The 23,256-nt window shown below is 43.0% G+C and overlaps 1 protein-coding gene across 3 annotated transcripts; it reads right to left on the bottom strand.

Annotated features, from left to right (window-relative positions):
* Positions 1 to 5,611: 5,611 nt before the first annotated feature.
* On the bottom strand, positions 5,612 to 23,230 carry LOC125416288 (sp110 nuclear body protein-like). Of its 3 annotated transcripts, none has more exons than XM_087903807.1 (9): positions 23,136 to 23,230; positions 18,367 to 18,514; positions 17,704 to 17,872; positions 13,947 to 14,213; positions 13,361 to 13,444; positions 12,336 to 12,413; positions 10,757 to 10,972; positions 7,431 to 7,499; positions 5,612 to 6,149 (listed from the first exon to the last, which is right to left on the bottom strand). In XM_087903807.1, the coding sequence occupies exons 2-9, from the start codon at positions 18,511 to 18,513 to the stop codon at positions 5,944 to 5,946; spliced, it is 1,236 nt and encodes a 411-aa protein (XP_087759933.1). In that variant the 5' UTR covers position 18,514; positions 23,136 to 23,230; the 3' UTR covers positions 5,612 to 5,943. The 3 variants fall into 3 exon arrangements, with proteins under 3 accessions (XP_087759933.1, XP_048315164.3, XP_048315165.3); XM_048459207.3 differs by lacking the exon at positions 23,136 to 23,230 and adding an exon at positions 21,005 to 21,162; XM_048459208.3 differs by lacking the exon at positions 23,136 to 23,230 and adding an exon at positions 21,005 to 21,161 and having other exon boundaries at positions 18,367 to 18,531.
* Between the last annotated feature and the right edge of the window lie 26 nt (positions 23,231 to 23,256).

Below are 23,256 nucleotides of genomic sequence, written 5' to 3'. Positions count from 1 at the left end.
TGTCTCTAAACAAGCTAGCCCGCTTGTTGAAATAATTCTCTGCATTTCTAAACTTTGGTGGAATATTTTTCTGCTGATCACTTAGAAATAAATTTATTCCACGTCTGACTTTCCAAGAAAAGAAATATAAGTCTCTTCATTAATGCATCTCAGTCACTGAAACTGAAAACAGCAATTACCACCAGCGTTGCTGGTTCCCAGAATTGTTGCTGAAGGAAGCAGAGGATCAAATGGAAAACTTCCTTGGTATCACAAAGCCATGCAGCACACAGGTCATAAAGACTTTGATTTCATACACACAGGAGATAAATAGCATGCATCATTTCCACTTTGGGATATGTGTTCGCCCAGAGCCTCTAGACTTATTGGATCATTTGATTTTCATTTCAAAGTTTGTTGCCACTCTGGAATAGTCTGCTGCTCTTACAAATAAATACTGATACTTATCTCCACAGAGTCCCTTAAGAAGTAAAGAGCTAGACATGATATTAAAATAAATTGATGTACGCTGACTGCCACAGAGGAGAGATTATCAGTCAGAAAAAACTTCAGTGCTGTTTAGTTTTATTCTTTTTGTGCTGTGTTCATACAGAGCTACGTTTAATCAGAGTTTAATCTTGTACATGCTGAGGGTCATTCATTACCCACAGGGTCACTAGTCTGTTGTTTTTATCTACTTCTCTAGATAGACAAAAATGGAGTAGAATTTGGGGTCCCACAGTCAAACATTTCTGACCTTGCCTCATTGACCTGAAATCTTCCTAAACTGATTGCATATTGATTGATAGAGCATTATTGCTGTACTTTCTGTGAAGAGGGGAGAATATAGCCTATCAGTTAAGAGTATATTGTCTGAATTTGGTCTGAGAAGGACCAAAATGCATGTCTCTGATTTAATATGTTCCCAGGTCTACCATCCTACCCTGACTCCCAAGCCCGCCTTTTTGTCTACAAGGTCCATAGAACCCAGCAAGAAACCCGGCTCCAGTGCTGAGGGGACTTAAGAGAGTGCAGACCAAGAGAAACTCCCAGGTACATAGTTAGCCACAGCAAAGATTGGACCAAGATGCCAAGACTCTCTTGGCCACATTTGAAGAAAGAGATGGGCAGGCATCAATGCAAGAATTCCTCCAACATCCAACAGCAAATCCAAAAAATTCTTAAGGCAAAACATAAAGGAAATCTGGGACACCATGAAAAGACCAAACCTAAGAATAATAGGGGTAGAAGGAGAAAAATTTCAGCTCAAAGGCCCAGAAAATATATTCAACAAAATTATAGAAGAAAACATTCCCAACCTAAAAAAGAATATTCCTATGAGGGCACAAGTAGCTTACAGAACATCAAATAGACTAGATAAAAAAAAAAAACAACCCACACCCCCTCACCATATAATAATCAAAACACAAAACATACAGAATAAAGAAAGAGTATTAAGAGCTGTAAAGGAAAATGGTCAAGTAACATGTAAAAGTAAACCAATCACAATTACACCTGACTTCTCAATGGAAACCACGAAAGCCAGAAGGTCTTGGATAGGTGTCCTGCAGACACTAAGAGACCATGGATGCAAGCCCAGACTACTATACTCAGGCAAGCATTCTTTACCATCAATGGAGAAAACAAGATATTCCATGACAAAAAAAGATTTAAAAAATACGTATCTACAAACCCAGGCTTATAGAAAGTGCTAGAAGGAAAACCTCAACCCAAGGAAGCCAACAACACCCACAATATCACAGACATATGACAGCCCTTCACCAATACAACTGAATGAAGGGAAACACACAAACACTACCATAAAAAAAAAAAAGAGTTAACAACCATCACCTATAAAAAGGCACAGGTTAAGAGAATCGATACGAAAACAGGATTCTGCTGTTTACAAGAAACATACCTCAACCTCAAAGACAGACACTACCTCAGAGTAAAGGGTTGGGAAAAGGTTTTCCAATCAAAGGAAAGAAACAAGCGGTGTGGCTATCCTAATATCCAGCAAAATTGATTTCAAATTAAAATCAAACAGAAGAGATGGAGAAGAACACTTTATAGTCATAACAGGAACAATTCATCAAGATGAAGTCTCAATCCTGAATATCTATGCCCCTAATATAAAAGCACCTACATATGTAAAAGAAATATTACTAGAACTCAAATCACACATCAAACCCCACATACTAATAGTATGAGATTTCGACACTCCTCTCTCACAGGAATGGACAGGTCAACTAGACAGAAACTTAACAGAGAAATAAGAGAACTAGCAGATGTAATGAATCAAATGAACTTAACAGACATCTATAGAACATTCCACCTAAACAGGAAAGAATATACCTTCTCCTCAGCACCTCATGGGACCTTCTCAAAAAATGATCACATACTCAATAACAAAGCAAACAATCTACAGATACAAAAAACTAGAGAATCCACCTGTGACTTATCAGATCACCATGGAGTAAAGTTAGAATTTAACAACAATTCCACCCCAAGAAAACCTACAAACTCATGAAAACTGAACAGTCAACTACTGAACCACCCCTGGGTCAGGGAAGAAATAAAGAAAGAAATTAAAGTCTTCCTTGAATTCAGTGATACAACATACCCAAATCTATGGAACACTATGAAAGCAGTGCTAAGAGGGAAGTTCATGGCACTAAGTGTCCACATAAAGAAAATGGAGAAAGCTCATATTAGAGACTTAATAGCACAGCTGAAAGCTCTAGAAAAAACAAAACACACTCAGCAGGAGGAGTAGAAGACTGGAAATAATCAAACTGAGGACTGAAATCAACAAAATAGAAACACAGAAAACAATCCAAAGAATCAATGAAACAAAAAGCTGATTCTTTGAGAAAATCAACAAGATTGATAAACCCCTATTCATACTAATCAAAAGGTGGAGAGAGAATATGCGAATTAACAATATTAGAAATGAAAATGGGGACATAACAACAGACACTGAGGAAATTTAGAGAATCATTAGGTCTAACTACAAAAGCCTGTATGTTACAAAGTTGGAAAATGTAAAAGATATGGACTTTTTTTTAAAGAGAAATATCATATACCACAATTAAATCAAGATGGCATAAACAATTTAAATAGACCTATAAGTCACTAAGAAATAGAAGCTGTTATCAAAAACCTCCCACCCAAGAAAAGCCCAGGGCCAGATGGTTTTAATGCAAAATTCTACCAGAACTTCCAGGAAGAGCTAATACCTATACTCCTTAATGTGTTCCACATAATAGAAACAGACAAATCATTCCCAAACTCTTTTTAAGAAGCTACAGTTACTCTGATACCAAAACCACACAAAGACTCAACCAATAAAGAGAATTACAGGTCAATCTCACTCATGAACATCGATGCAAAAATTCTCAATAAAATATTGGCAAACCAAACCCAAGAACACATCAAAAAAATCATCCATTATAATTAAGTAGGCTTCATCCCAGAGATGCAGGGCTGGTTGAACATACAAAAATCTGTCAATGTAATCCATCATATATATAAACTGCAAGAAAAAAACCATATGAACATTTCATTAGATGCTAAAAAAGCATTTGACAAAATTCAACACCCCTTTATGATAAAGGTCTTGGAGAGATTTGGGATACAAGGATCATATCTAAGTATAATAAAAGCAATATACAGCAAGCCGACAGCTAACATTAAATTAAATGGAGAGAAACTCAAAGCCATTCCACTAAAATCAGGAACAAGACAAGGCTTTCCACTCTCTTCATATCTCTTCAACATAGTGCTTGAAGTTCTAGCAATAGCAATAAGACAACATATGGAGATCAAGGGAATTTGAACTGGAAACGAAGAAGTCAAACTTTTGTTGCTTGCAGATGATAAGATAGTGTACATATTAAGTGACCCCAAAAACTCTATCAGAGAACTCCTACGGCTGATAAATACCTTCAGTGATGTGGCAGGATACAAAATCAACTCAGAGACATCAGTAGACCTTTTATACACAAAGGATAAAGAAGTGGAGAGGGAAATCAGAGAAGCATCACCTTTCACAATATCTACAAATAGCATAAAGTATCTTGGGGTAACACTAACCAAGGAAGTGAAATATCTATTTGACAAGAACTTTAAGTCTTTGAAGAAAGAAATTGAAGAGGATACCAGGAAATGGAAGGCTCTCCCATGCTCTTGGATTGGTAGGATCAACATGTAAAAATGACAATTCTACCAAAAGCAATCTATAGATTCAATGCAATTGCCATCAAAATCCCAACACAATTCTTCACAGACCTTGAGAGAACAATATTCAACTTTATATAGAAAAACAAAAAACCCAGGATAAGCCAAAACAACCTTATGCAATAAAGGAACTTCCAAAGGCATTACCATCCCTGACATCAAACTCTATTATAGAGCCACAGTAATGAAAACAGCTTGGTGTTGGCATAAAAACGGAGATGTTGACCAACGGAATCTAATTGAAGACCCAGATATTAATCCACAAACCTATGAATACCTGATTTTCGACAAAGGAGCTGAAAGTATACGATGGAAGAAAGAAAGCATCTTTAAAAAATGGTGCTGACATATGGTTGTAATGGTACAACCATAACTGGATGTCAACCTATAGCAGAATAAAAATAGATCTATCACCATGCACAAAACTCAAGTCCAAATGGATTAAAGACCTCAATATAAATCTGACCATACTGAACCTGATAGAAAAGAAAGTGGGAAGTAGCCCACAATACATGGGCACAGGAGACCACTTCCTACATATAACCACAGTAGCACAGACAATCAGAGCAACAATGAATAAATGGGAGACCTCCTGAAACTGTAAAGCAAAGGACACAGTCATTAAGACAAAAAGGCAACCTACTGAATGGGAGAAGATCTTCACCAACCCCATGTCAAACAAAGGTCTGATCTCCAAAAGATATAGAGAACTCAAGATACTAGACATGAAAATTCTAAATAACCCAATTAAAAAATGGAGTACTGAACTGAACAGAGAATTCTCAACAGAAGAATTTCAAATGGCCAAAAGATACTTAAGGACATGTCCAACCTCCTTAGCTATCAGGGAAATGCAAATCAAAACAACTTTGAGATACCATCTTATACCTGTCAGAATGGCTAAAATCAAAAATACCAATGATAGCCTATGCCTGAGAGGATGTGGAGTACGGGGAACACTCATCATTGCTGGTGGGAATGTAAACTTGTGCAACTACTATTAGAATAGCCCACTCTTTCAACTTCATGGCTCTGTGAAGCTAGATTTTCCTCCTGTCCTCAGCCACAGCCACTAGTAACTGTGTGAATTCAGGAAGAACTCTAAGACTCTACCTGTCTTTCATGTAGACCGACATTACCGAGGCCTGCAGGAACATGGATTGATACCAGTCTTCTAATTTTGTTTTTGCTTCAGAAATACTTTGTAGTTGTTGTTTTTTGCTTTTTGTTTTTCCAGACAGGGTTTCTGTTCTGGAACTAGTTCTATAGACCAGGCTGGCCTTGAACTCAGAGATTCCTCTGCCTCTTCTTCCCTGAGTGCGAGGATTAAAGGTAAGCACCACCACTACCTGGCTCAGAAATACATTTTTATACAGTTATATGACCAAACAACTTATTTTACTTTAAGTAAAATTTTTTTAATTATTGGTTTTAGCTATGAACAATGTACAAATAGGTAGACATAAACAACATAGACATGGACCTTTGGAAGTTCTTAGTTATCTTTAAGGCTGTAAAATCTAAAGGGTGGAGACCCTTTCTTTGCCTTAGGTCTTAGCTGTGATGACCTGTAGCTATGATCTTATGACCTGTGGTTATGTTTCTTTAACAAAAACTCCTCAGCCACAGCAGACCATTGCCTCTCTTTGCCCCTTCTCACTCCCATCCTCATCCTTTCTCTCCCCTAATATTGAATTCATGGATCTCTCCACCCCTGTGCCAGCTTTAAGGGACCCTGCTATACTGAGCCTTTCCAATGGTGGGGCCCACCGCAGTCTTTTCCTGTGCTCTGGATATCTGAGCACGTCCAGTTCTTGCCTTCTGACTCCTGGTCACCATCTTCAAGTTCCTGGTTGAGACATTCTTTCTCTGAGTCCTCTGATCCACCACTTTGCGCTTCTTCTGGACTCCTTGTACAGGTGAGGCAACCCCTGGGACAAGAGAGACACAAGAATGGATGTCCCCAGTGTAACTTCCCTTCGTTCACAGACTTATTTTCCTATTCCACCCTCCCTTCCAGATCTCCATGCCTCACTTGTATTTTACTGTTTTTTTTTTTCCGATGTGCACCATGCTTTCTCTCCCCAAATATGTTCTCCATATGTTCTCACCCCAAGGAGCTCTCAGAAGAATTAACTAGATGAATATGAGAGGGTTATTGGGGGATTGCTTTCTGTTTCATATTTGTAAGGCTCCTGAACCATGAGATGGTTCCATCAGAGCCAAATGGAAAAGCCCTGGGATTCTTCAGGTGGGGAGGGAGAACCTTCCGTGTATCACACATCTTCAGAACAGACAACATCCAAAGACCACGAGACACCTCTCGTGGGTAAAGTGTACAGAAGTACAGGAGGAACAGGTATAGTTCCTGCCATGAAGGCAGCTCCCAGGAGTGCCACTGGAGGGTGTGACTGAGGCCCAGAGGCTCTGTTGGTGGACCAGTGGGTTTCACTGAGGAGAGGGAGAACACAGTGCTTTTCATTGCTAGGAGTTAGGTAGTGGACATCACAGGACAGCCACAGCCCACTGGCACAAGGGCTCCTCTCCAGAGCTCTTCTGGCACTTGTCGCATGAGCTGCCTGTGATGGTCTCAAAGAAAATGGGCCCTAAAGGGAGTGGCATTATTAGGAGGTATGGCTTTGTTGGAGTAGGTGTGGACTTGTTGGAGGAGGTGTGTCTCTGTAGGGGTGGGCTTTGAGGTGTCATACATGCTCAAGCCATGCCCAGTATCTCAGACCACTTCCTGCTGCTACTTCTCTGCACCATGTCTGCCTGCAAACCACTATCTCGCACCATGATGATAATGGACTAAACCTCTGAAAATGTAAGCCACCCAATTAAATGTATTTCCTTTATAAGAGTTGCTGTGGTCAGGGTGTCTCTGCACAGCCAAGAAACCCTAAGACAATGGCCCCTCAGGGCTAGGACCCGGGATCTATTACATTTTATCTCACAGAACGAAGTTGTTAATTTCCCCTTTAGTTTGGAAGGATGGTCTCATCTACTTGAACATAAAGAGAAAAACTGTCACTCTCCAACCTTCACCTTGGACCACTGCAACCTCCCATCAGAACAGATAAAACCAGATCACTGCATTATCCAGAACTCCTGTGTGCCTTCTCATTGAGTTTAGAGCAAACTTCACTCCTTTTCCACCAGATCTTTGGCCCATCAGGGGTCTCCTCCAGTGTCCCCTTGCCTCCTCATCTCACCTTGTGTGGGTCTTTTCTTCTGACGTCTTCTTTTGGTTATTGACCAGATGTCTTTTTTCTTTCTTTTTGCTAAGAAGAAAGAATATAAAGTCTTTTATAGTTACAAATACAGACTTGTCAATCTTTTTTATTTAGAAGAATTAAATAATATTTTGTTCATGAATTGTGTGTATATGTGTATATGTATATGTGTGCATGTGTATTTATGTGTGTGTGCTTGTGTGTGCATGTGTGTATGCATGTGTGTATGTGTGTGTACATGTGTATGTATGTATATATGTGTATGTGCATGCATGTGTGTGCCTGAACCTTGAGACAGCTCTCCAAACTCACCCCTAACCTTTTAAAGGATCAGCTGGAAAGGAGAGATCAGAGGTTGAACAAGAAGGAACAAACGTCAAGGACTTCTGTGGGACAATAGTCTTTTATCCTGTCACTTCTATTATTTTTAATAAAATGCTGATTGCCAGTTTATAATTAATGTAGGCTTCTGTGTATTTCTTTGGGACTGAATGGCGGCAGGACCGGGCAGGACAGAAATCTGAGTCAACAAATGGTACCCAATGTATGGACAACTGCATCCATATAAAGCCTGAGGGACTTGGGAAGTAATTCTAGGCAGAAAAGAATAGAGTTAAGCACAGCTTATTGATAGCAGCATTTTCTCAGGTGGGCTCTCTTTGCTGGAGGCAAATGTGTCTTATTTAAGAGAGGCTTCCTGATTCAGCTTTAGCTGCAAAAACTTTGCAACCCTTTTAAGAGGCTCTGCCCACAAAACACTTAAATGGTATTTATGAATAGCTTACAGCATGCTTTTTGGTGGTGGCACAGACCTTGAAATACCATAGAGTTGTGATAATAAAAATGGCCCTGGCCAGTGCCTCTGCCATGAGGCAGAATCTCAGAAAGCTAGGGAATGGGCAGAATTCAGCCGTCAAAGCCACTGCTTTAATCCTAGCGATATCACTTAGCAAATTAAAGATTCATGAGGTCAGAAAAAGAGAGATATACAGTAAAGATAGTCTCAGGTAAAAAAGCTTCTAGACAATTTACAGTGTGTTTAAAAACTGCCTTGTAAAGAAAAAAAGAAGAAGAAAGTCTAAAAAAGCAAGAAAAGAGGAGAGTAGTTGGGTGTGGTGGCACACACCTTTAATCCCAACACTTGGGAGGCAGAGGTAGACTGAGCTCTGTGAGTTCAAGGTGTCATGGCACATACCTTTAATCCCAGCATTTGGGAGGTAGAGGGATGTGGATTTCTGTGAGTTCAAGGGGAGCCTGGTCTACAGACCGAGTTTCAATGCAAAGATACACAGAGAAACCCTGTCTCAAAAAGCCAAAAAATAAAAATAAGAATAAAAGATATAAGAGTTTAAAATAAAGCCATGTAAATATGGAAAACACACACAGAATCTGGATACTGTATGTTCTCTTTGAATTGTCTGAATGCTGAGGAAGGAACAACAGCTGCTAAAATATATTTGTTTATAAATGCTGTTGAATTAATCTAAGACAGGTATTTTGAAAGAACTTTGACTTCAAAACTGAAGTCAAAGGGTATGTTACTTTGGAGAAGACGTTTTTGCTTTTGTTTACTGGAAATGAGAGGTTGTGGATTCATTCCCGGTTAAGAAAAATCAGGTTTGATCAAGGAAGACCCCCTGAGAAAGCTGATAGGCGTGGAAGGCCCAGATGTCTGAGTTCTACATCCAGAATAGATTCAAGACTGCTGCCTGAGATAATCAAGCCTCATAGGATACTCCAGTCACGACTTGATCATAATTCTAAATTTTCTTTAGGTCCCCATAAGATTATCAGCACCCACAATCAGCAGGAAATAGCCTTCAAAACTATGCCCACATTCCCCCCAAATGGACTGTGGATATTTTCCTTTGTTTAGAATGTTGGTTACAAGTTGTTATGGATAATGGTCAGGAGAAAAGCTAAACAAAGGAGATTAGATTCAGACTTCTTGTTTCTTTTTTTTTAAAAGGGGGAAGTGCTGTGGGTCTTTTATTCTGTCACTTGTATTATTTTTAATAAAATTCTGATTGGCCTAGTAGCTCAGGCTTCTTATAAGTTAATTCTTACATCTTACATTAACCCATTCTTGTCTGTGCTAGCCACGTGGCCTGGTACCGTTTTTGGCGAGGCAGTCACATCTTGTGTCCTCTGCACCTAGGTGATGACTGCAGACTGCAACTTTCCTCTATCCATAATTCTCATTGCCATGCCAATACTTCCTTCCTGGCTACTGGTCAATCAGAGTTTATTTAAAATACAAGTAACAGGGTACAGACCATTGTCCCCGAGCTGTAACCCCCCCCCTTTTAAACAAGTGTTAAAGTGAGAATTATTGTATTAATTATTGGGAAATTAAGCTAGGTTTGAATAATGGTAGGGTCTATGGATGGCTTCTGGATATGAGAAACCAAGAATTTGTGAAAGAAAAAGTAGCCAGATGTGAGGAGATAAAGACTGGAGCAGCTGGAGTACTGGGTGGGTTGCCTGCTATCTGTGACTCCCTGAAAGCACTCAGGATCAGCCTGCTACCCACAATGCCATGAAGGTATGCAGAACCATAGCAGAAACTGAAGTGGGAGAAAATTAGGCTTAGGAAGCTTCAGGAGGCAACGGGGAAGTCATTGGAGGACAGTACCAGAGTAGTCACAGAGTTTACTACTATTTTACACTTATTATATTTGTTTTGGTTGTGGGGGTGTTGGACACATGTGCCATGGTACCCATGTGGCAGGCAGAAGACAACTTGAATGAGTTGGTTCTGTTCCTCTGCATTATGGATTTCAGGGATCAAATTCAGAACATCAGACCTGGTACCAGCCACCTCTAACCAATGAGCCATCTTGCTGGGCCAATAACAACACATATTTTAATTGAATGGTGACACCTCAAAAAAGAAGCAGGAAATCAAAGAGTGAGATGGGAAGTAGGTAGCCAGGTAGACATTCAAGCTGCTCGACACCATGAGGTGTAAGTTGATGGATGGCAGAAGCTGCCTGGACGTGACTTACGAGGAAGCAGTGTGCTGATCAACTGTAGTTAATGAGGTTAGTGGAACAGATATGCCCAGCAGTTATGGGATAGGAGTCTGGTGAATCTGAGGGATGCTTGATTCACTACGCGTTGGTTCACTACTTGGTTCACTACGCCTGCTTGTTACCTGTCATTTTCACAAGGCCTTTGGGGAAGGTGGAAGGAAAAGAGAGGCTGAAGAAAGGCTGAGATTGTAGAACCGGTGGCATTGTAGATGCCGGGATGTGACAGAGCTGGAGAAACGGGAAGCATTCCAAGGGAAAGAATGGCTATACCTTTCTTCTTTGCAGGAGTGCTGGGTGCTTCCTGGGCCATTTCCAGGTCATCTGGTGCTGGAGAATCTCCTTTCTGCTTTGCTGGAGTACTGGTTGATTCCTGGGCCATTTCCGGGTTATTCGGAGCTGGAGAATCCTTTTTCTGCTTTGCTGGAGTACTGGTTGATTCCTGGACCATTTCCGGGTTATTTGGTGCCGGAGAATCATTTTTTGCCGCTAGCAAAAGAAAACATAACCCACCTCAGAACTCAGAATGGACTGAAGAGAGTGTGTGAAGAAAGATAGTAGAAGAACTCGAACGGAAGGGAGTGAAGCCAGGGATATGCCAGGCCGCAGGGTTCTGCCTTCATCTGACATTGTTACTCCTTTTAAAACTTTTTGTGCCTGGGTGTTTTGCCTGCATGTGTGTCTGGGTAACACATGTGTGCCTGGGGTCCACAAAGGCCAAAAGAGGGCGCCATATCCTTCAGGGCTGGAGTTACAGATGGTTATGAGCTACCATGTAGGTGCTGGGAATTGAACTCAGGTCCTCTGGAAGAGCAGCCTGTGATCTTTGCCACTGAGACACGTTTCCAGCTCTGACTACCTTGTTGTTGTTACCTATGCATCTGTTAACAGCAAAATCATTTTGAGATTTAGCTAACTTTGATGCAATAAGAAAAATAAAGGGGCTTGAAGCCATAATAGATGAAGGCCCACCTCCTTAAGGCTGTCTGCTGCTTACACAACACTATGAAAATTGTTTGAACTTCTGGCCAGATAGCTGAGGCACATTGTAAACCATTTACAATTTACTGTAGAATTACTACTTTCGAAGTAATTTTTCTTTTCATATCATTTTAATAACAAGCATTTTTAGTACTCTATACGATATAGAACTGACCATCACTGAGAGACTACTCTCACAGTCAGGGTGACGTCAAGGTTATCCATATCAATTGCATCACCCATCACTGGGGACACACAGGGTTTCGGCTGTCTGTCTGTCTGTCTGGCATTTTATTGGGGCCATTTTGAGTCTTACTTATTGTAGTGACTTCATCACAGAAGCAAGGTCATAGAGTTCGGCCCTGCCTAGTCTTCTTCTCTCCTGAAGTCCACCACAGTCCTTTGTGGCTGAGGAATTCTCTCTGTTTGCCAATACCTTAATATTTAACACCGATTCTCCAACAACATTTTAGAGTCTGGCAGGCGTGAGTGGGTTTTTTGATCTTTGTGATGGGTTCCTACACGCTTACCTGCCCAGTCCTTCCTCCTTGCCTTCCCCACAACTCTTTCTCCCTTCAGGAGCTCAGGGTTCCTGACTCCCTAAGCACCCAAGCAGAGGTAAGTTTAAACCATCCCAACCAAGACAACTAAGAGTTAAATCAGCCTTAACCAGCGTTACATTGCACAGCGCCAGGGGAACTGGGAGGCTGCCCTCCTGAGTCTTCTTCCTCCTTAACCTTGGATGTTAAGTTGCCTTTGGTTACTGGAGGAGGAAGGAAGATCTTGGGTTAGGAGGCCTGGATGTCAGAGAGGGGAGTGGATGGTGTAAATGACCAGAAATGGATGTCCTTTTAGGCCAAAGGCAAATTACCTGGGATGGGGCCTGGCAGACTGTGGGGCATCTTTGGAGAGTCATCTTTATCATTTCTCTGGGTCTTCATAGAGGATGCTGAGCAGAGGGAAGAAAAATAATTGAGGCTTTCAGGACGAGCAGGTCGGGACCAGAGTGGTAAAGAGAACAAATGTGCTTCTAACTAACCAGCGAGGTAACCCGGGTAAAGCAGGATAGAGAAGGAACAGCAAACAGTTGCTTACTCTTAATTAGCAACTCATTAATTTAATAACAGTATTTATTCTTTTTTTTGAAAGAGACCTTCTATTGTTATTAGCTTTCTGATTCTGTTGAACTTTGAGTGGCATGTATCAGAGGAGTAGAGGAAATGTCACTGAGTTCAAACAGGACTTTTTTATTCTCAGTCCTAGAGAGCACGGAGTCCATAATACATACCTTTGACAATGTCAGTAATACATCCTGTTACAGTTAATGTAACCAAACTTCATTATAATGGTGGTTTGGGGAAGGCAGGTGGCAGAAGTCTGGAAGCTAAATTAGGTCCCACAGACCTTTAACATTTTTATAATATTTTCTAATAATTTTAATAACATACATAATCCTTGGAATCTAATTCTTCTAAAAATAAATATGGAGGGTTGGAGGTGTAGGTCAGTGTTTGTCCACCATGCAAGAGGCCCTGAATTCTACCCTTAACATACTCTGAAATAAAAAGGAATGAGTAAGGCTGAAACTCAAAGGCTTCTGTAGTCAGCAAAGAATCACCAGTACAAATGTATAACATGCTATGTGCCGTTCCAGAACAGGAAGTGGGGCTCTATATACTATGAATTGAACCCAGGAGTCTCGCATCTACCAGGGGAGTGACCCTCCACTAAGCTACACCCCCAGATGCACAACAGCGGTCTTGAAGATTTCTGTTGCACTGTGAGTCTGTGGAAAGTCCCCTCTGCTTCTTTCCCAATCTATTTCTCCTGAGGTTCCAACCACAGCCTCCCATTGGGCATGCACATCATCCCCATCCACAGCCCAGTCAGTGTTACCTTGCCCAGTGACGGAGGAAGTGCTGGAAGTCCCTTTTGAGTCTGCTTCCTCATCAGTTGTAGCTGTTAAGTTGTCACAGGCAGCTGAAGGAGGAAGAAAAACCATGGATTACAGGGCTGGCTATAAGGAGGAGAGTGACAAGCCTAAAGTAGCAGTTCTCAACCTGTGCACTGCGACCCCTTTGGCAAACCTCTATCTCAAAAAATATTTGCACAACAGTAGACACGAAGTAGCAATGAAAATAATTTTTATGATTGAGCATCACCACAACTTGAGGAACTGTATTAAAGGGTCCCAGCACTAGGAAGGTTGAGAACCACTGCCCTTTAGGGTCAGGGAAGGTGAAGTACCAAGGCCCAGGGCAGAGGTTGGGGTGTCCAGGTGTAGCAAGAAGGTGTTCTGGGGTCTGAGCCTCCCTGGCCGCTGCGGTGCTTGTGATTATCTAAGAAAGGGTTGTGTGTAGGTGGAGAGGTGGGTGCACAGAGAGGAACAGGTGAACACAAGGCAGCAATCTGGGGTTCTAAGAGACAGGGAACGAGCATCCCAGGTAGGGTTACAAGCTGTTGGAGAAGACCTGTTTCTTGCCTGGAGTGGTCTTTCCTTCCTGCACGAAGCCAGGGGGAGGCACAGCGGGGTGAGAAGGACTGGGATGCTCATCCAGGATCTCGGTGATTTGCTGTGAGGCTGCTCGGGGCTCACCGACTCTTGCTGCAGAGGACAGACGGCTTGGTAGAGATGGTTGGGGTGGAGGCAGTGGCAGCAGAGTCTGGAAAGAGCGCCCTTCTGCTGGGACAGCTGGGGCTTTGGGTAGGGTCTGCGCACTTCTCTTGTTCGCTTCATAGGCAGTACCAACTGGAATTAGCAAAGGAACACACATCACGGCCCTGGAAGTTATCTGGCAGATGGGATTGCCTAGTGCATCTTTTCCCACAGCACAAGAGGCAGAGTTACTGATTTTCCCCAGGTGGACAGAACGGGTTCATCACCACCCATGCCCATTCTGTGACTGCTTTTGGCTTTTATTTCATTTGGACACTAAGTGCTATTTAGTCCCTGATATATCACGAAACATTGGGTTGGCCATATAGAAACCTGCTACTGTAGAAGCCTCCTAAAATGTACACAAATATAAGTGGAATTTAAACAAAATTATTATATAGCAGGGGAGACAATGCCCTGATAAGATATCATTTGCTACCAACTAAAGCTCCTAGTTCCAGGAATGCGTCACATCTTTTTGAGACATTGGTCAAAGGAGTACCAGAGGTTCCCCTGTCCCAAACATTACAGATCATTGCCAGTGCTATTGGTTACTCTCCACAACCTGCTAATAAGACCCTATTGCTCAATGCACCATACACTTATGCCATCCTACAGGAAGAAATCACGCAATGTTCAACTAGAAGCTTCACCACCACGGACTAGCATTCTTAGTGCTGGAGAAGTCCTATGCACTCTACCAGAGGTGTAAAGTCATCATCATGGAAACAGCTTCCTTTGCACACAGAGGGACCGGTGCATACTGAACTCACAGAGAATGGGTCAACATGCTCAAGACCAAGTTCAAACCAGACAAACATCTGAGCCCTGAGAATGGGAAGTGGGCACAAAGTTCCACTCCTAACAAAGAAGGTATTTGCAATTAATACTTGATGGAAAATGGAAAATCAGTTTTCTTCAAAGGAATCACAGTGGATAATCAATAACACTCCAGGTCAGGCCCCCATGCTGAGGAATCATTGGCTAGTACAAGATGGACTCCATTTTTTTTTTCAGTTTTATTTGTATATATGTGCTTTTTGTCTGTTTGTTCTGATTTGGGTTTGAGATTTTTGGGGGGGGAGGTTTTTGTTTGTTTGTTTGTTTGTTTTTGTAACATAGGGTTTCCTCTATGTAAAAGCCTTGGCTGCCCTGGAACTCACTCAGTAGACCAAGCTGGTTTCAAACCCACAGAGATCCACCTGCCTCTGCTTGCCAAGTGCTGGGCTTAAAGGCCTATACTGGTGTTGAGTTTCCTAAGAGAGAGAAAGATTATGATGTGAGGTGGATAGAGTGGGAGGAGCTGAGAGGAGTTGAGGGAGGGGAAAGAGTGTGACCAAATGTTTGGAAAAGGTTTTGAAAAATGACAGCAAGAGTAAATAAATAAATAGAAGAAAGTTAAGCAAAACTGGCTTTGACACATAAAATTGGATATTTTGTACCCAGGGATTTAATTTCCTGTAATTTTAGTTTTATAGAACTTAGTCAATTGTGCAAAATTTTAACATACAAATTTAACTGTGCAATTTTAACAAAGGTTCCTATTTTAAAAGATAAATACAGCTCCCCGGAGTAGTAAATGAAACAAAGTCTCCTTAGCAGAGTGTACTGAGACCTTGATCTTCTGGTTTCTGCCCATTCCTGCAGGTCCTATTGCACCCTACAATCTGGTCACTTCAGTCGGACAGACCTATAATCTTCATCTCCATCCCAACACCAGGCCCTTGGCTTTGCACACACTGTTCCCTTTAATAGACTGGGGCTAGTTTCTGTTAAGACTGTTCTTTATCATTTATTTCAGAAATAAAGATGCCTCGACTCACGAATGGGAAAAGTCATGGACACAAACAAGGTTCAGAACAAAAACCACAGAGCTGCACAGGCCAGGAGATGAGCCCGGTCAGGTCTCGGAGGAGCTCAGCGTATACTGGAAGCTTGTGTTCTCCTGGCCTTGCCGGGGCCAGATGCCTGGGCAGCTGCTCTGGTTTCGAGGTGAAGCCTACCCTCCACTGTTCCCTTAGCTTAAGGACTTGTCTCTCCTCTGGGGAGGAGCCTTTACATGGTGAAGGGTCATCAATAGTGACCCAGCGATGACAGTGTCACAATGCAGTGTGACTGTGTTTGGACTCTGCTGGGTTTGTTCTCTCCAGTCTCCAGTGGTTTTATTTCCTGGTGGTCCTCTTACTCCCATTTCAACTGGCCAGACCTGTTTCTGCCCTTCTTTTTATTCCTTTATTTATCCAGCTGCTATAGCTTAGATATCGAATGTCCCCTCAAAACTTAGGTGGTGAGGGTCTGGATCCCAGGGTGACACTACCGATGTGGTTCTTGACGCCTTTGGGGGCTCAAACGACCTTTTCACAGGGGTTGAATTTCAGATGTCCTGCTTATCAGATATTTATATTATGGTTCATAACAGAAACAAAATTACGGTTATGAAGTAACAATGAAAATAATTTTATGGCTGGGGTCTCTCCACAACATGAGGCAGCCCAGGAAGTCAAGCTGAGATTCAGTGCACTACAGGGAAAGGGTGATACTTGAAGAGGTGGGGCTGAGCAGCCCCGTTCAGTCACTGGGGCATCCCTTGAAGGGGATTATGGAATCCAAGTCTCTCTTCATTTTCAGAACACACAGTGAGCAGTTTTACTTTGTCGCCATGCATTCCTGCTGTGACACACTGCCTTGCTACAGGCTTCAACTATATGACAGGCCTGAGCCCTCCCAAAACCTCTTTCTCATTGTAAACTAAATTATCTCAGGCATTCTGCGCCAGAGATAGGGCTCTGACCAACGTACCAGCTCTTCCTGTTCCATTACACCTCAGGCTCCATCCTTTCTTCAACCCTCTCTTTCCATGTATATGTCTGTCTCCCTCATCTTTGTGAGCTCTCTTTCTTACAAGCTGCTTTCCTGCTGGCTTTGTTGCCATAGTGGTTACTATTTTGGTCTCTGTATTGGGAAATTCACATAGGCGTTCCCAGTCCTACTTCTAAAACAAACGACTGTGTGAGTTCCCACCGAACTTTCCTTGTCTGTCAGGAGCGGTTAACAATGACATCATAGGTTGTTTTAAGGCATATGAGATGGTCATACAAATTGTGCAGTGCAACCGCGCTATCAAAAAGAGATGTGCATTGAATCCGTTTCCTCCCTCTCCATCTCTAGAGCTTCATGTCTTTCTTCCACATCTGGTCTCTGGTATTTCTGGAATCTTAGGTGCTCCCTGGAGATGGCCCAGTAGTTTATATTTTCAAGACTGGTGTGTTGAGCTCACACCAGTAACACCAGCACTTGGAAAGAAGGCCAAGGCAGAAGACCCTGTCACAAAGTTATACTTGAATGAAAATTCACTGAGTAGCTGCAACATAAACATCTGTGTCCTATAAAAATTCACCTTGGGACAACTGAGATTGAGGCAGCAAAGGTTACCCACTCCAGCTGCTTTTGTGAGTGAGTGTGGTTTACCTTTTCTCAGGAAAAACAGGCATTGGGATGCATATTCCACACTGGAAATGAACCCAGGCTTTTAGTGTAGCAACACTGCACGTGGAAAAGATATTGGAGAAACCAAACACCTTACCATTTTTGAAGCTTCTGAAAATTGCCCCCAGGCTGGGGTATTCGTGCAGGTTGACTTGGCTGAACAATGTCAGCAGCAGTGACGGGTGGAAAGTCCGCTCCAGACTGGTGAGAACATTGTGCACCACTCTGGATACAGGGACCAGATTCTGACAGGCTTGCAGAGATTCCTTTAAAGAGTGGAGCAAGGATGAATTAGTTTGAATGGTTCATCACTGAGCTGAGAACTCTATATTTGTGGTTTTCTATTGTAAGAAAGCTACTTTGGGCTGCTGAGGCTGGCTAAGTGGGTGAAGGTGTTGTCCATCGAGCCTGAGGCCAGGGGTCGGATCCCCAGGATCCATATCGTGGAAGGAAAGAACAGAGTCTACAGGTTGTCCTTCCACCTCTACATCACGCATGTGCCCACCTTTACCCTCAAACAAATACATGATTGTAATTAAAAAAAAAAAAAAAGCCAGGCTTGATGACACATGCCTTTAATCCTAGGAGACAAACAGTCAGATCTCGAATGTTTTCTATTGAGGCCAGCCTGTTCTACAGGGTGAGGTCTAGGACAACTAGGGCGCACAGAGAAACCCTGGTGGGTTATAGGCCTAGATCTCAATAGTGGAGCATACTTAGTGGGGATTGGACTGCCTTGTGGAGGGTCCACAGGTCTCACCTTGTACATTTTTTCAGTGATGAAGCAGTGGTCTCGGAGGGCTTCGAAGAAGGGGAAAGGCTTGTTGATGGCATAGGCGATGTCCAGCTTCATCTGAATGAAGTGCTGGAGAAGCATCTCCTCAAAGGCCTTTGTCATAGTGAACATCCTAGGGAAAGAGGCAAGCTGAGGAGACAGAGGCAGAGGCTGTTCAGAGCATGGGGAGTTGCTCTCGTTGGAATGGGTACTTGAAGGTAGCCACCCCAGTCCTCGAGCATCCCTTAGTGGTCTAGAGACCCAAGTCTTCAAGATGTGTGCATACAGAAAACAAAGGCAGTGCCCAGCGACCACGGAGGCTGGGAGTGACAGAGACTAGCATGCCACCACCCTCAAAGGCATGTTCAAGCATGAAGTGGCTTTTGAAAATATCTGCTATTCCCTGAGTGGTTGTCATATCCAGCTTTTGTTCTTAGGCTTTCACTGGTAGTAACTTCCTGAGTTCACAAAGTAGGCAAGATGCTCACTGTCATTGCAACTATGTAGCTGTGGGGAGCTCCAATGCAGGCAAAGGTGGGGTAACTCATGCTAGATGATACAATGTGGACCGGGCTGAGGAGGTACCAGACCCTGACTTTCTGGTGCTGATTTACAGTTGAATGAGTGCTCGACACAGAGCAGGGTTAGAAGAGATCACCCACACTGCAGCCGAGCCCATCCTGTGCCAATGTTCTCAAGAAAAGGGACCACCAAATGGGGGCAGCTAGAAACCTGGCCATATTTAGGCACTGAAAAAAACCCATATATTTTGACACAAACAGGTGACACAAAATAAAACCAGGAAGGGTGTGAAAAATAGAATTGGTCAAAGTGATGATGTCACCTTTTGGATTTATAAATCTATTTCGTTCTTCAGGACAGACCTGTACCTATTCCCATAACCATACGATGTTCATAAAAACCGACTACTTCCAGATCGTGAGGAAATAACCAGTCAGTTGTAACAGGACCAAAACTTCCTATGTGACACAGCATTGGTAAAGTGTTGTAAAAGCAGAAGCCCTAGTAAACAGTGCCATCATTTGTGGGAGCTCTTGGTGTGGGGACTACTGGGGACTGAGCCCTTGGGCTTCTTTGGTAGGTGCTATCACTGAGCTATGTCCCCAGCTAACACTAAAGTTTATTTTGTTTTATTTTTAAACACAAAGCAGACAAGGATCCCCCCCTTTCATCTTCTGTTAGATAGAATATTAAACTGTAATTAGTGAGTATTTCCAGGGATTTAATCCCAGTGGCAAACTAAGCAGTCCTGTTCATTTCTACTAATTTCCAAATTCCTTAACCTTGACAGGAAAGAAAAAATATGAGGAAAGAAGGAGGAGGAGGAGGAGAAGGAGGAGGAGAGAAGGAGGAGAATGAGGAGCATCATCATTACACACTGCAGGATGATGTGCCATTAGCATCCTTCAGTCCTGAGAAAATCCTGGCAGTTCAGGACAGGTGTGAGAGGAAGTTGTTGACAAAGCTCATGTGGGGAGAGGGGAGTCCAGAAGGGATACATACTCTGTGCTCTGTTTAGGATGAGTTACTATAGAGCAGCATTCAGACTAAGACAGTGACAGTGTTCTCACTCCTCACCTGCCAGGGTTTCCAAAGGATGAAAACCAGACCCCAGAGGGGTTAAGTAACAAAGCCCAAGGAAATCAATGGTACAGCAGAGTCTGCCTGGTGCTAATATTTTGTTTTTCACTGTGCAAGATACTGTATCTCAAGCCTGACAAAATGGCTCATAATCTCTGTCCAGTTTGAGGCCAGCCTGGTCTACATAGTAAGTTCCAGGACAGTCAGAGCTGCATAGTGAAACTCTGTCTTCAAATAAAAACAGAAAAGAAAGAAAAAGATACTGTATCTCATAGATACCCCCATCCAAGTTTTTATTATGTTAAAGGGTCTTACAAATAAATTAGGAAAAGGCAAACAGAGCAATCAATAAAATAAGCCACATGTACAATAAGTGTATTAAAATACAGGAAGTGGGAGTAGCCAGAAAAGTGGGAACAACTTGACAGTACATATTCATATCAAAGCAGCAGTACAGAGAAAACGGTAGTCATAATCCCTGATAATGGTGGAAAGGTAAACCAGTTCAGGGTTCCATGCCTCATTTAGTAATCAGTATCATGAACCCTAAATATAAATCCCTTTGAATTTTCATACACAGAAATATATTTCAAGGAAATGAACATAAATTTACTAAAACAAACAAACAACCCACCCACCCCCCCAAAAAAAAACCAAACCCAAAACCTCATAACAGGCTACAGAGACGTTCCGTACTTTCTCTTTTTCATTAGCTTCAAAATTAGGCAAATGCCTGGTAGATGTTGAAGGCATTGCCCACCATGGGCACATGCAGGGTTCAACCTCCGGAAACTGTCCCCAACAGTCTTTAACTTTCAGAAAAGAAACTGTGTCTTAGCTTCCACAGCGCGCACCTCCCGGCTCCTTATCCACCTCCTAGTAGGTCCTAGGCACCTGCCCCACGACTCTGGAAAACACTACTTTGTCAAGAGACAGCCTGGGGACCCTAAGGTGAAACAAGTAAAAGCTAATCCCCAAGAATGAAGACTCCAGCTTTGCAGAGCCCAAGAGCAGAACGCACCTGGATGCTGGGCTGTCCCCTGTCCCCTAGGTTCACTAAAGCGGCCAGGGATCCTTTAAGGAGATCCTGGAACCTGCCGGGAGACGCCTTCCGGGAAATCTTGCTGCCCTGGCCTTGCCGCGTTGGGTTTCCAGAAAAGAAAACCGAAAGTGATCTAGCACACAGAGCAGGAAGAGAGCGCGCCACTTCTGTCCTCCCCACCCCCGGCCCCGCCCTCCTCCCTCCGGGCCTGGTGAGGATCCCCAGCAGGGTTAGTAGTTTGGGTTACAGAGGCGCTGCTGAGAATCCAGGTCCTTCAGTACCAGGAAGTGAACCCCACCCCCACCCATCCCCAGCAGGTGAAGCCAGGCAGACCCGGGCTGCACAACCCTTTGAAGATCCCTGAGGAGCCTGAACCGGGGTCTTTGAGAAGCCTTCAACTGAGAGTTCTGTGTAACTCTCTCACATTTCCCAAATGTATTGACCCTCGGAGACCAAGGCTAGCCCACACAGGAGAGGGCCCCTCTGTACTTCCTTTGAGGGCATAGATAGTCATATTCCAGCCAAGCACAATCAGAGCAGCAGACTTGACCCAGACTGTCCCAGGGATGGGAACTGAGAGAGGAGAGGAAACACCTCAAGTTCAAGTTCATGCAGGGTGTGTGGGGGCATGAGGGCAGGCTTGTGGGCCAGAAAAATGCCCCACCCCAAGAAACCTATTTAGAGCAAGAAAAGCCATTACAGTAGACAAATATAAATAAGGACAAAAGACGTCATTATACACCAAACATAGTCAAGAATATAGTAATAATGTTAAAACCTTGTCTGCTCTTTTACATCAAGTGAGAGTCTAGTAAGACTACATATTTTAGCACAATTTTATAGATATGTAAATGCATTCATCTATAGCGATATTTTGGTGAATTTCACCAAATAAAATCATGCCACAAGGAAGACACAAGTCATCTCCTCCTCCACCCCTGTCCGACAAAAGACCCTCTTCTTGGCAAAGAAAAGCCCTCCTGAACTACAGTCCCAGGTAACCACAGATCGACTGTTGCACAGCTAAGTTTGGTATGAAAATGTCATATAAATAAATATTCGTTAAGTGTACTTTTTGGTGTACGGTTTCGTTTGCTTATCGTTGTACTCTTGGGACCTGTTCCTGAAGGTCAGAAATTTTCTTCTTCAGCAGAGGTCCGAGCCTTGATTTCAGCACAGGCCTTCAGCCACATCCACCTTGTCTTTGACACCATGTTTTGCTTGTATTTTCAGTCTTATATTTGTTGTTTGCTTATTTTATTTGCATTTTTACTCTCCTTCCTTCTTTCCTTCCTTCCTTCTTTCCTTCCTTCTTTCTTTCCTTCCTTCGTTCCTTCCTTCTTTCCTTCCTTCCTTCTTTTCTTCCTTCCTTTCTTTTTATTAGTGTTTTGAGACAAGGTTTCTCGGTGTAGCCGCAGCTGTCTGAAACTCACTCTGTTTACCAGACTGGCCTTAAACTCACAGAGATCTGCCTGCCTCTGCCTCTCGAGCGCTGGGAATGGAGGCATGCGCTGCCACTGTCCCTTTTTGTCCCTTACTCCTCTTTCGTTACCTTTCCTCTTGAAACTAGTTTTCTATCTTACAGAAGGAGGCTTAGGTGTAAGTGATAAAGTTGTATAGAATAAATGTAACGCACCCACCCTTCAGATCGGTCCTGTCCTTGACAGGCTGTAGCCCTAGCTATGAACTCCTTCTGCAGCCTACAAGAAATCTCTTGTTTTCAAGACAGCGAAATTGCTGAAGCCCTTTGTTGCCCAGCTGTCAAGGGCACAGTTGAACAACCTATCCTGCCTGGATTCTCTGCCCTGCCCTTGTTTGGAGTAAGCAGAGGAGAGGGTTTTCTTGCTTCTGACTACATTCAGAAGCTCCCAAAACTTTAGGAGGCCACACCTTCAGACTTTTCTGAGCCTGGGGCTCAAATATCAGGTCTAACTCTACAGCTCTTGCTCTCTGGGGTGCCAGGATAGCCACAAGTCTGAGAGATGTGGACAACCTACTCTTCCTTGTCCTTCCAGGCACCACCCCAGCTAAGGACAAAAGAGCCACTTCCTTCCCATTTTCTGCAACCACCTCTCCTCAGACAGCTCTGAGCTCTGAGCTGACAGACTACCTTTCCTTGGAGTGAACCAGGGATCCCAGCTTTCCAGAAACTTCAGTAGTCTTTGCTCCTCCAGGCTGGGGAAGAGACTGAGCAGAAGCAGGGCAGGGAGGGGGGAGTGCCGGGAAGGGCA

This window comes from Myodes glareolus, chromosome 1 (genome assembly GCF_982192425.1).
Source record: "Myodes glareolus chromosome 1, mMyoGla1.1, whole genome shotgun sequence".
Lineage (NCBI taxonomy): Eukaryota > Metazoa > Chordata > Mammalia > Rodentia > Cricetidae > Myodes > Myodes glareolus.
This window is presented reverse-complemented; position numbering and strand designations above follow the sequence as displayed.

Coding starts and splice junctions, on each gene's coding strand:
- LOC125416288 (XM_087903807.1), bottom strand. CDS start 18,513: ATGTTCACTATGACAAAGGCCTTTGAGGAGATGCTTCTCCAGCACTTC. Junction 10,973..12,335: donor TCTGCCAGGCCCCATCCCAG/GTAATTTGCCTT, acceptor TTCTTTTGCTAG/CGGCAAAAAATGATTCTCCG. Junction 6,150..7,430: donor GAAGAAAAGACCCACACAAG/GTGAGATGAGGA, acceptor CTCTTGTCCCAG/GGGTTGCCTCACCTGTACAA.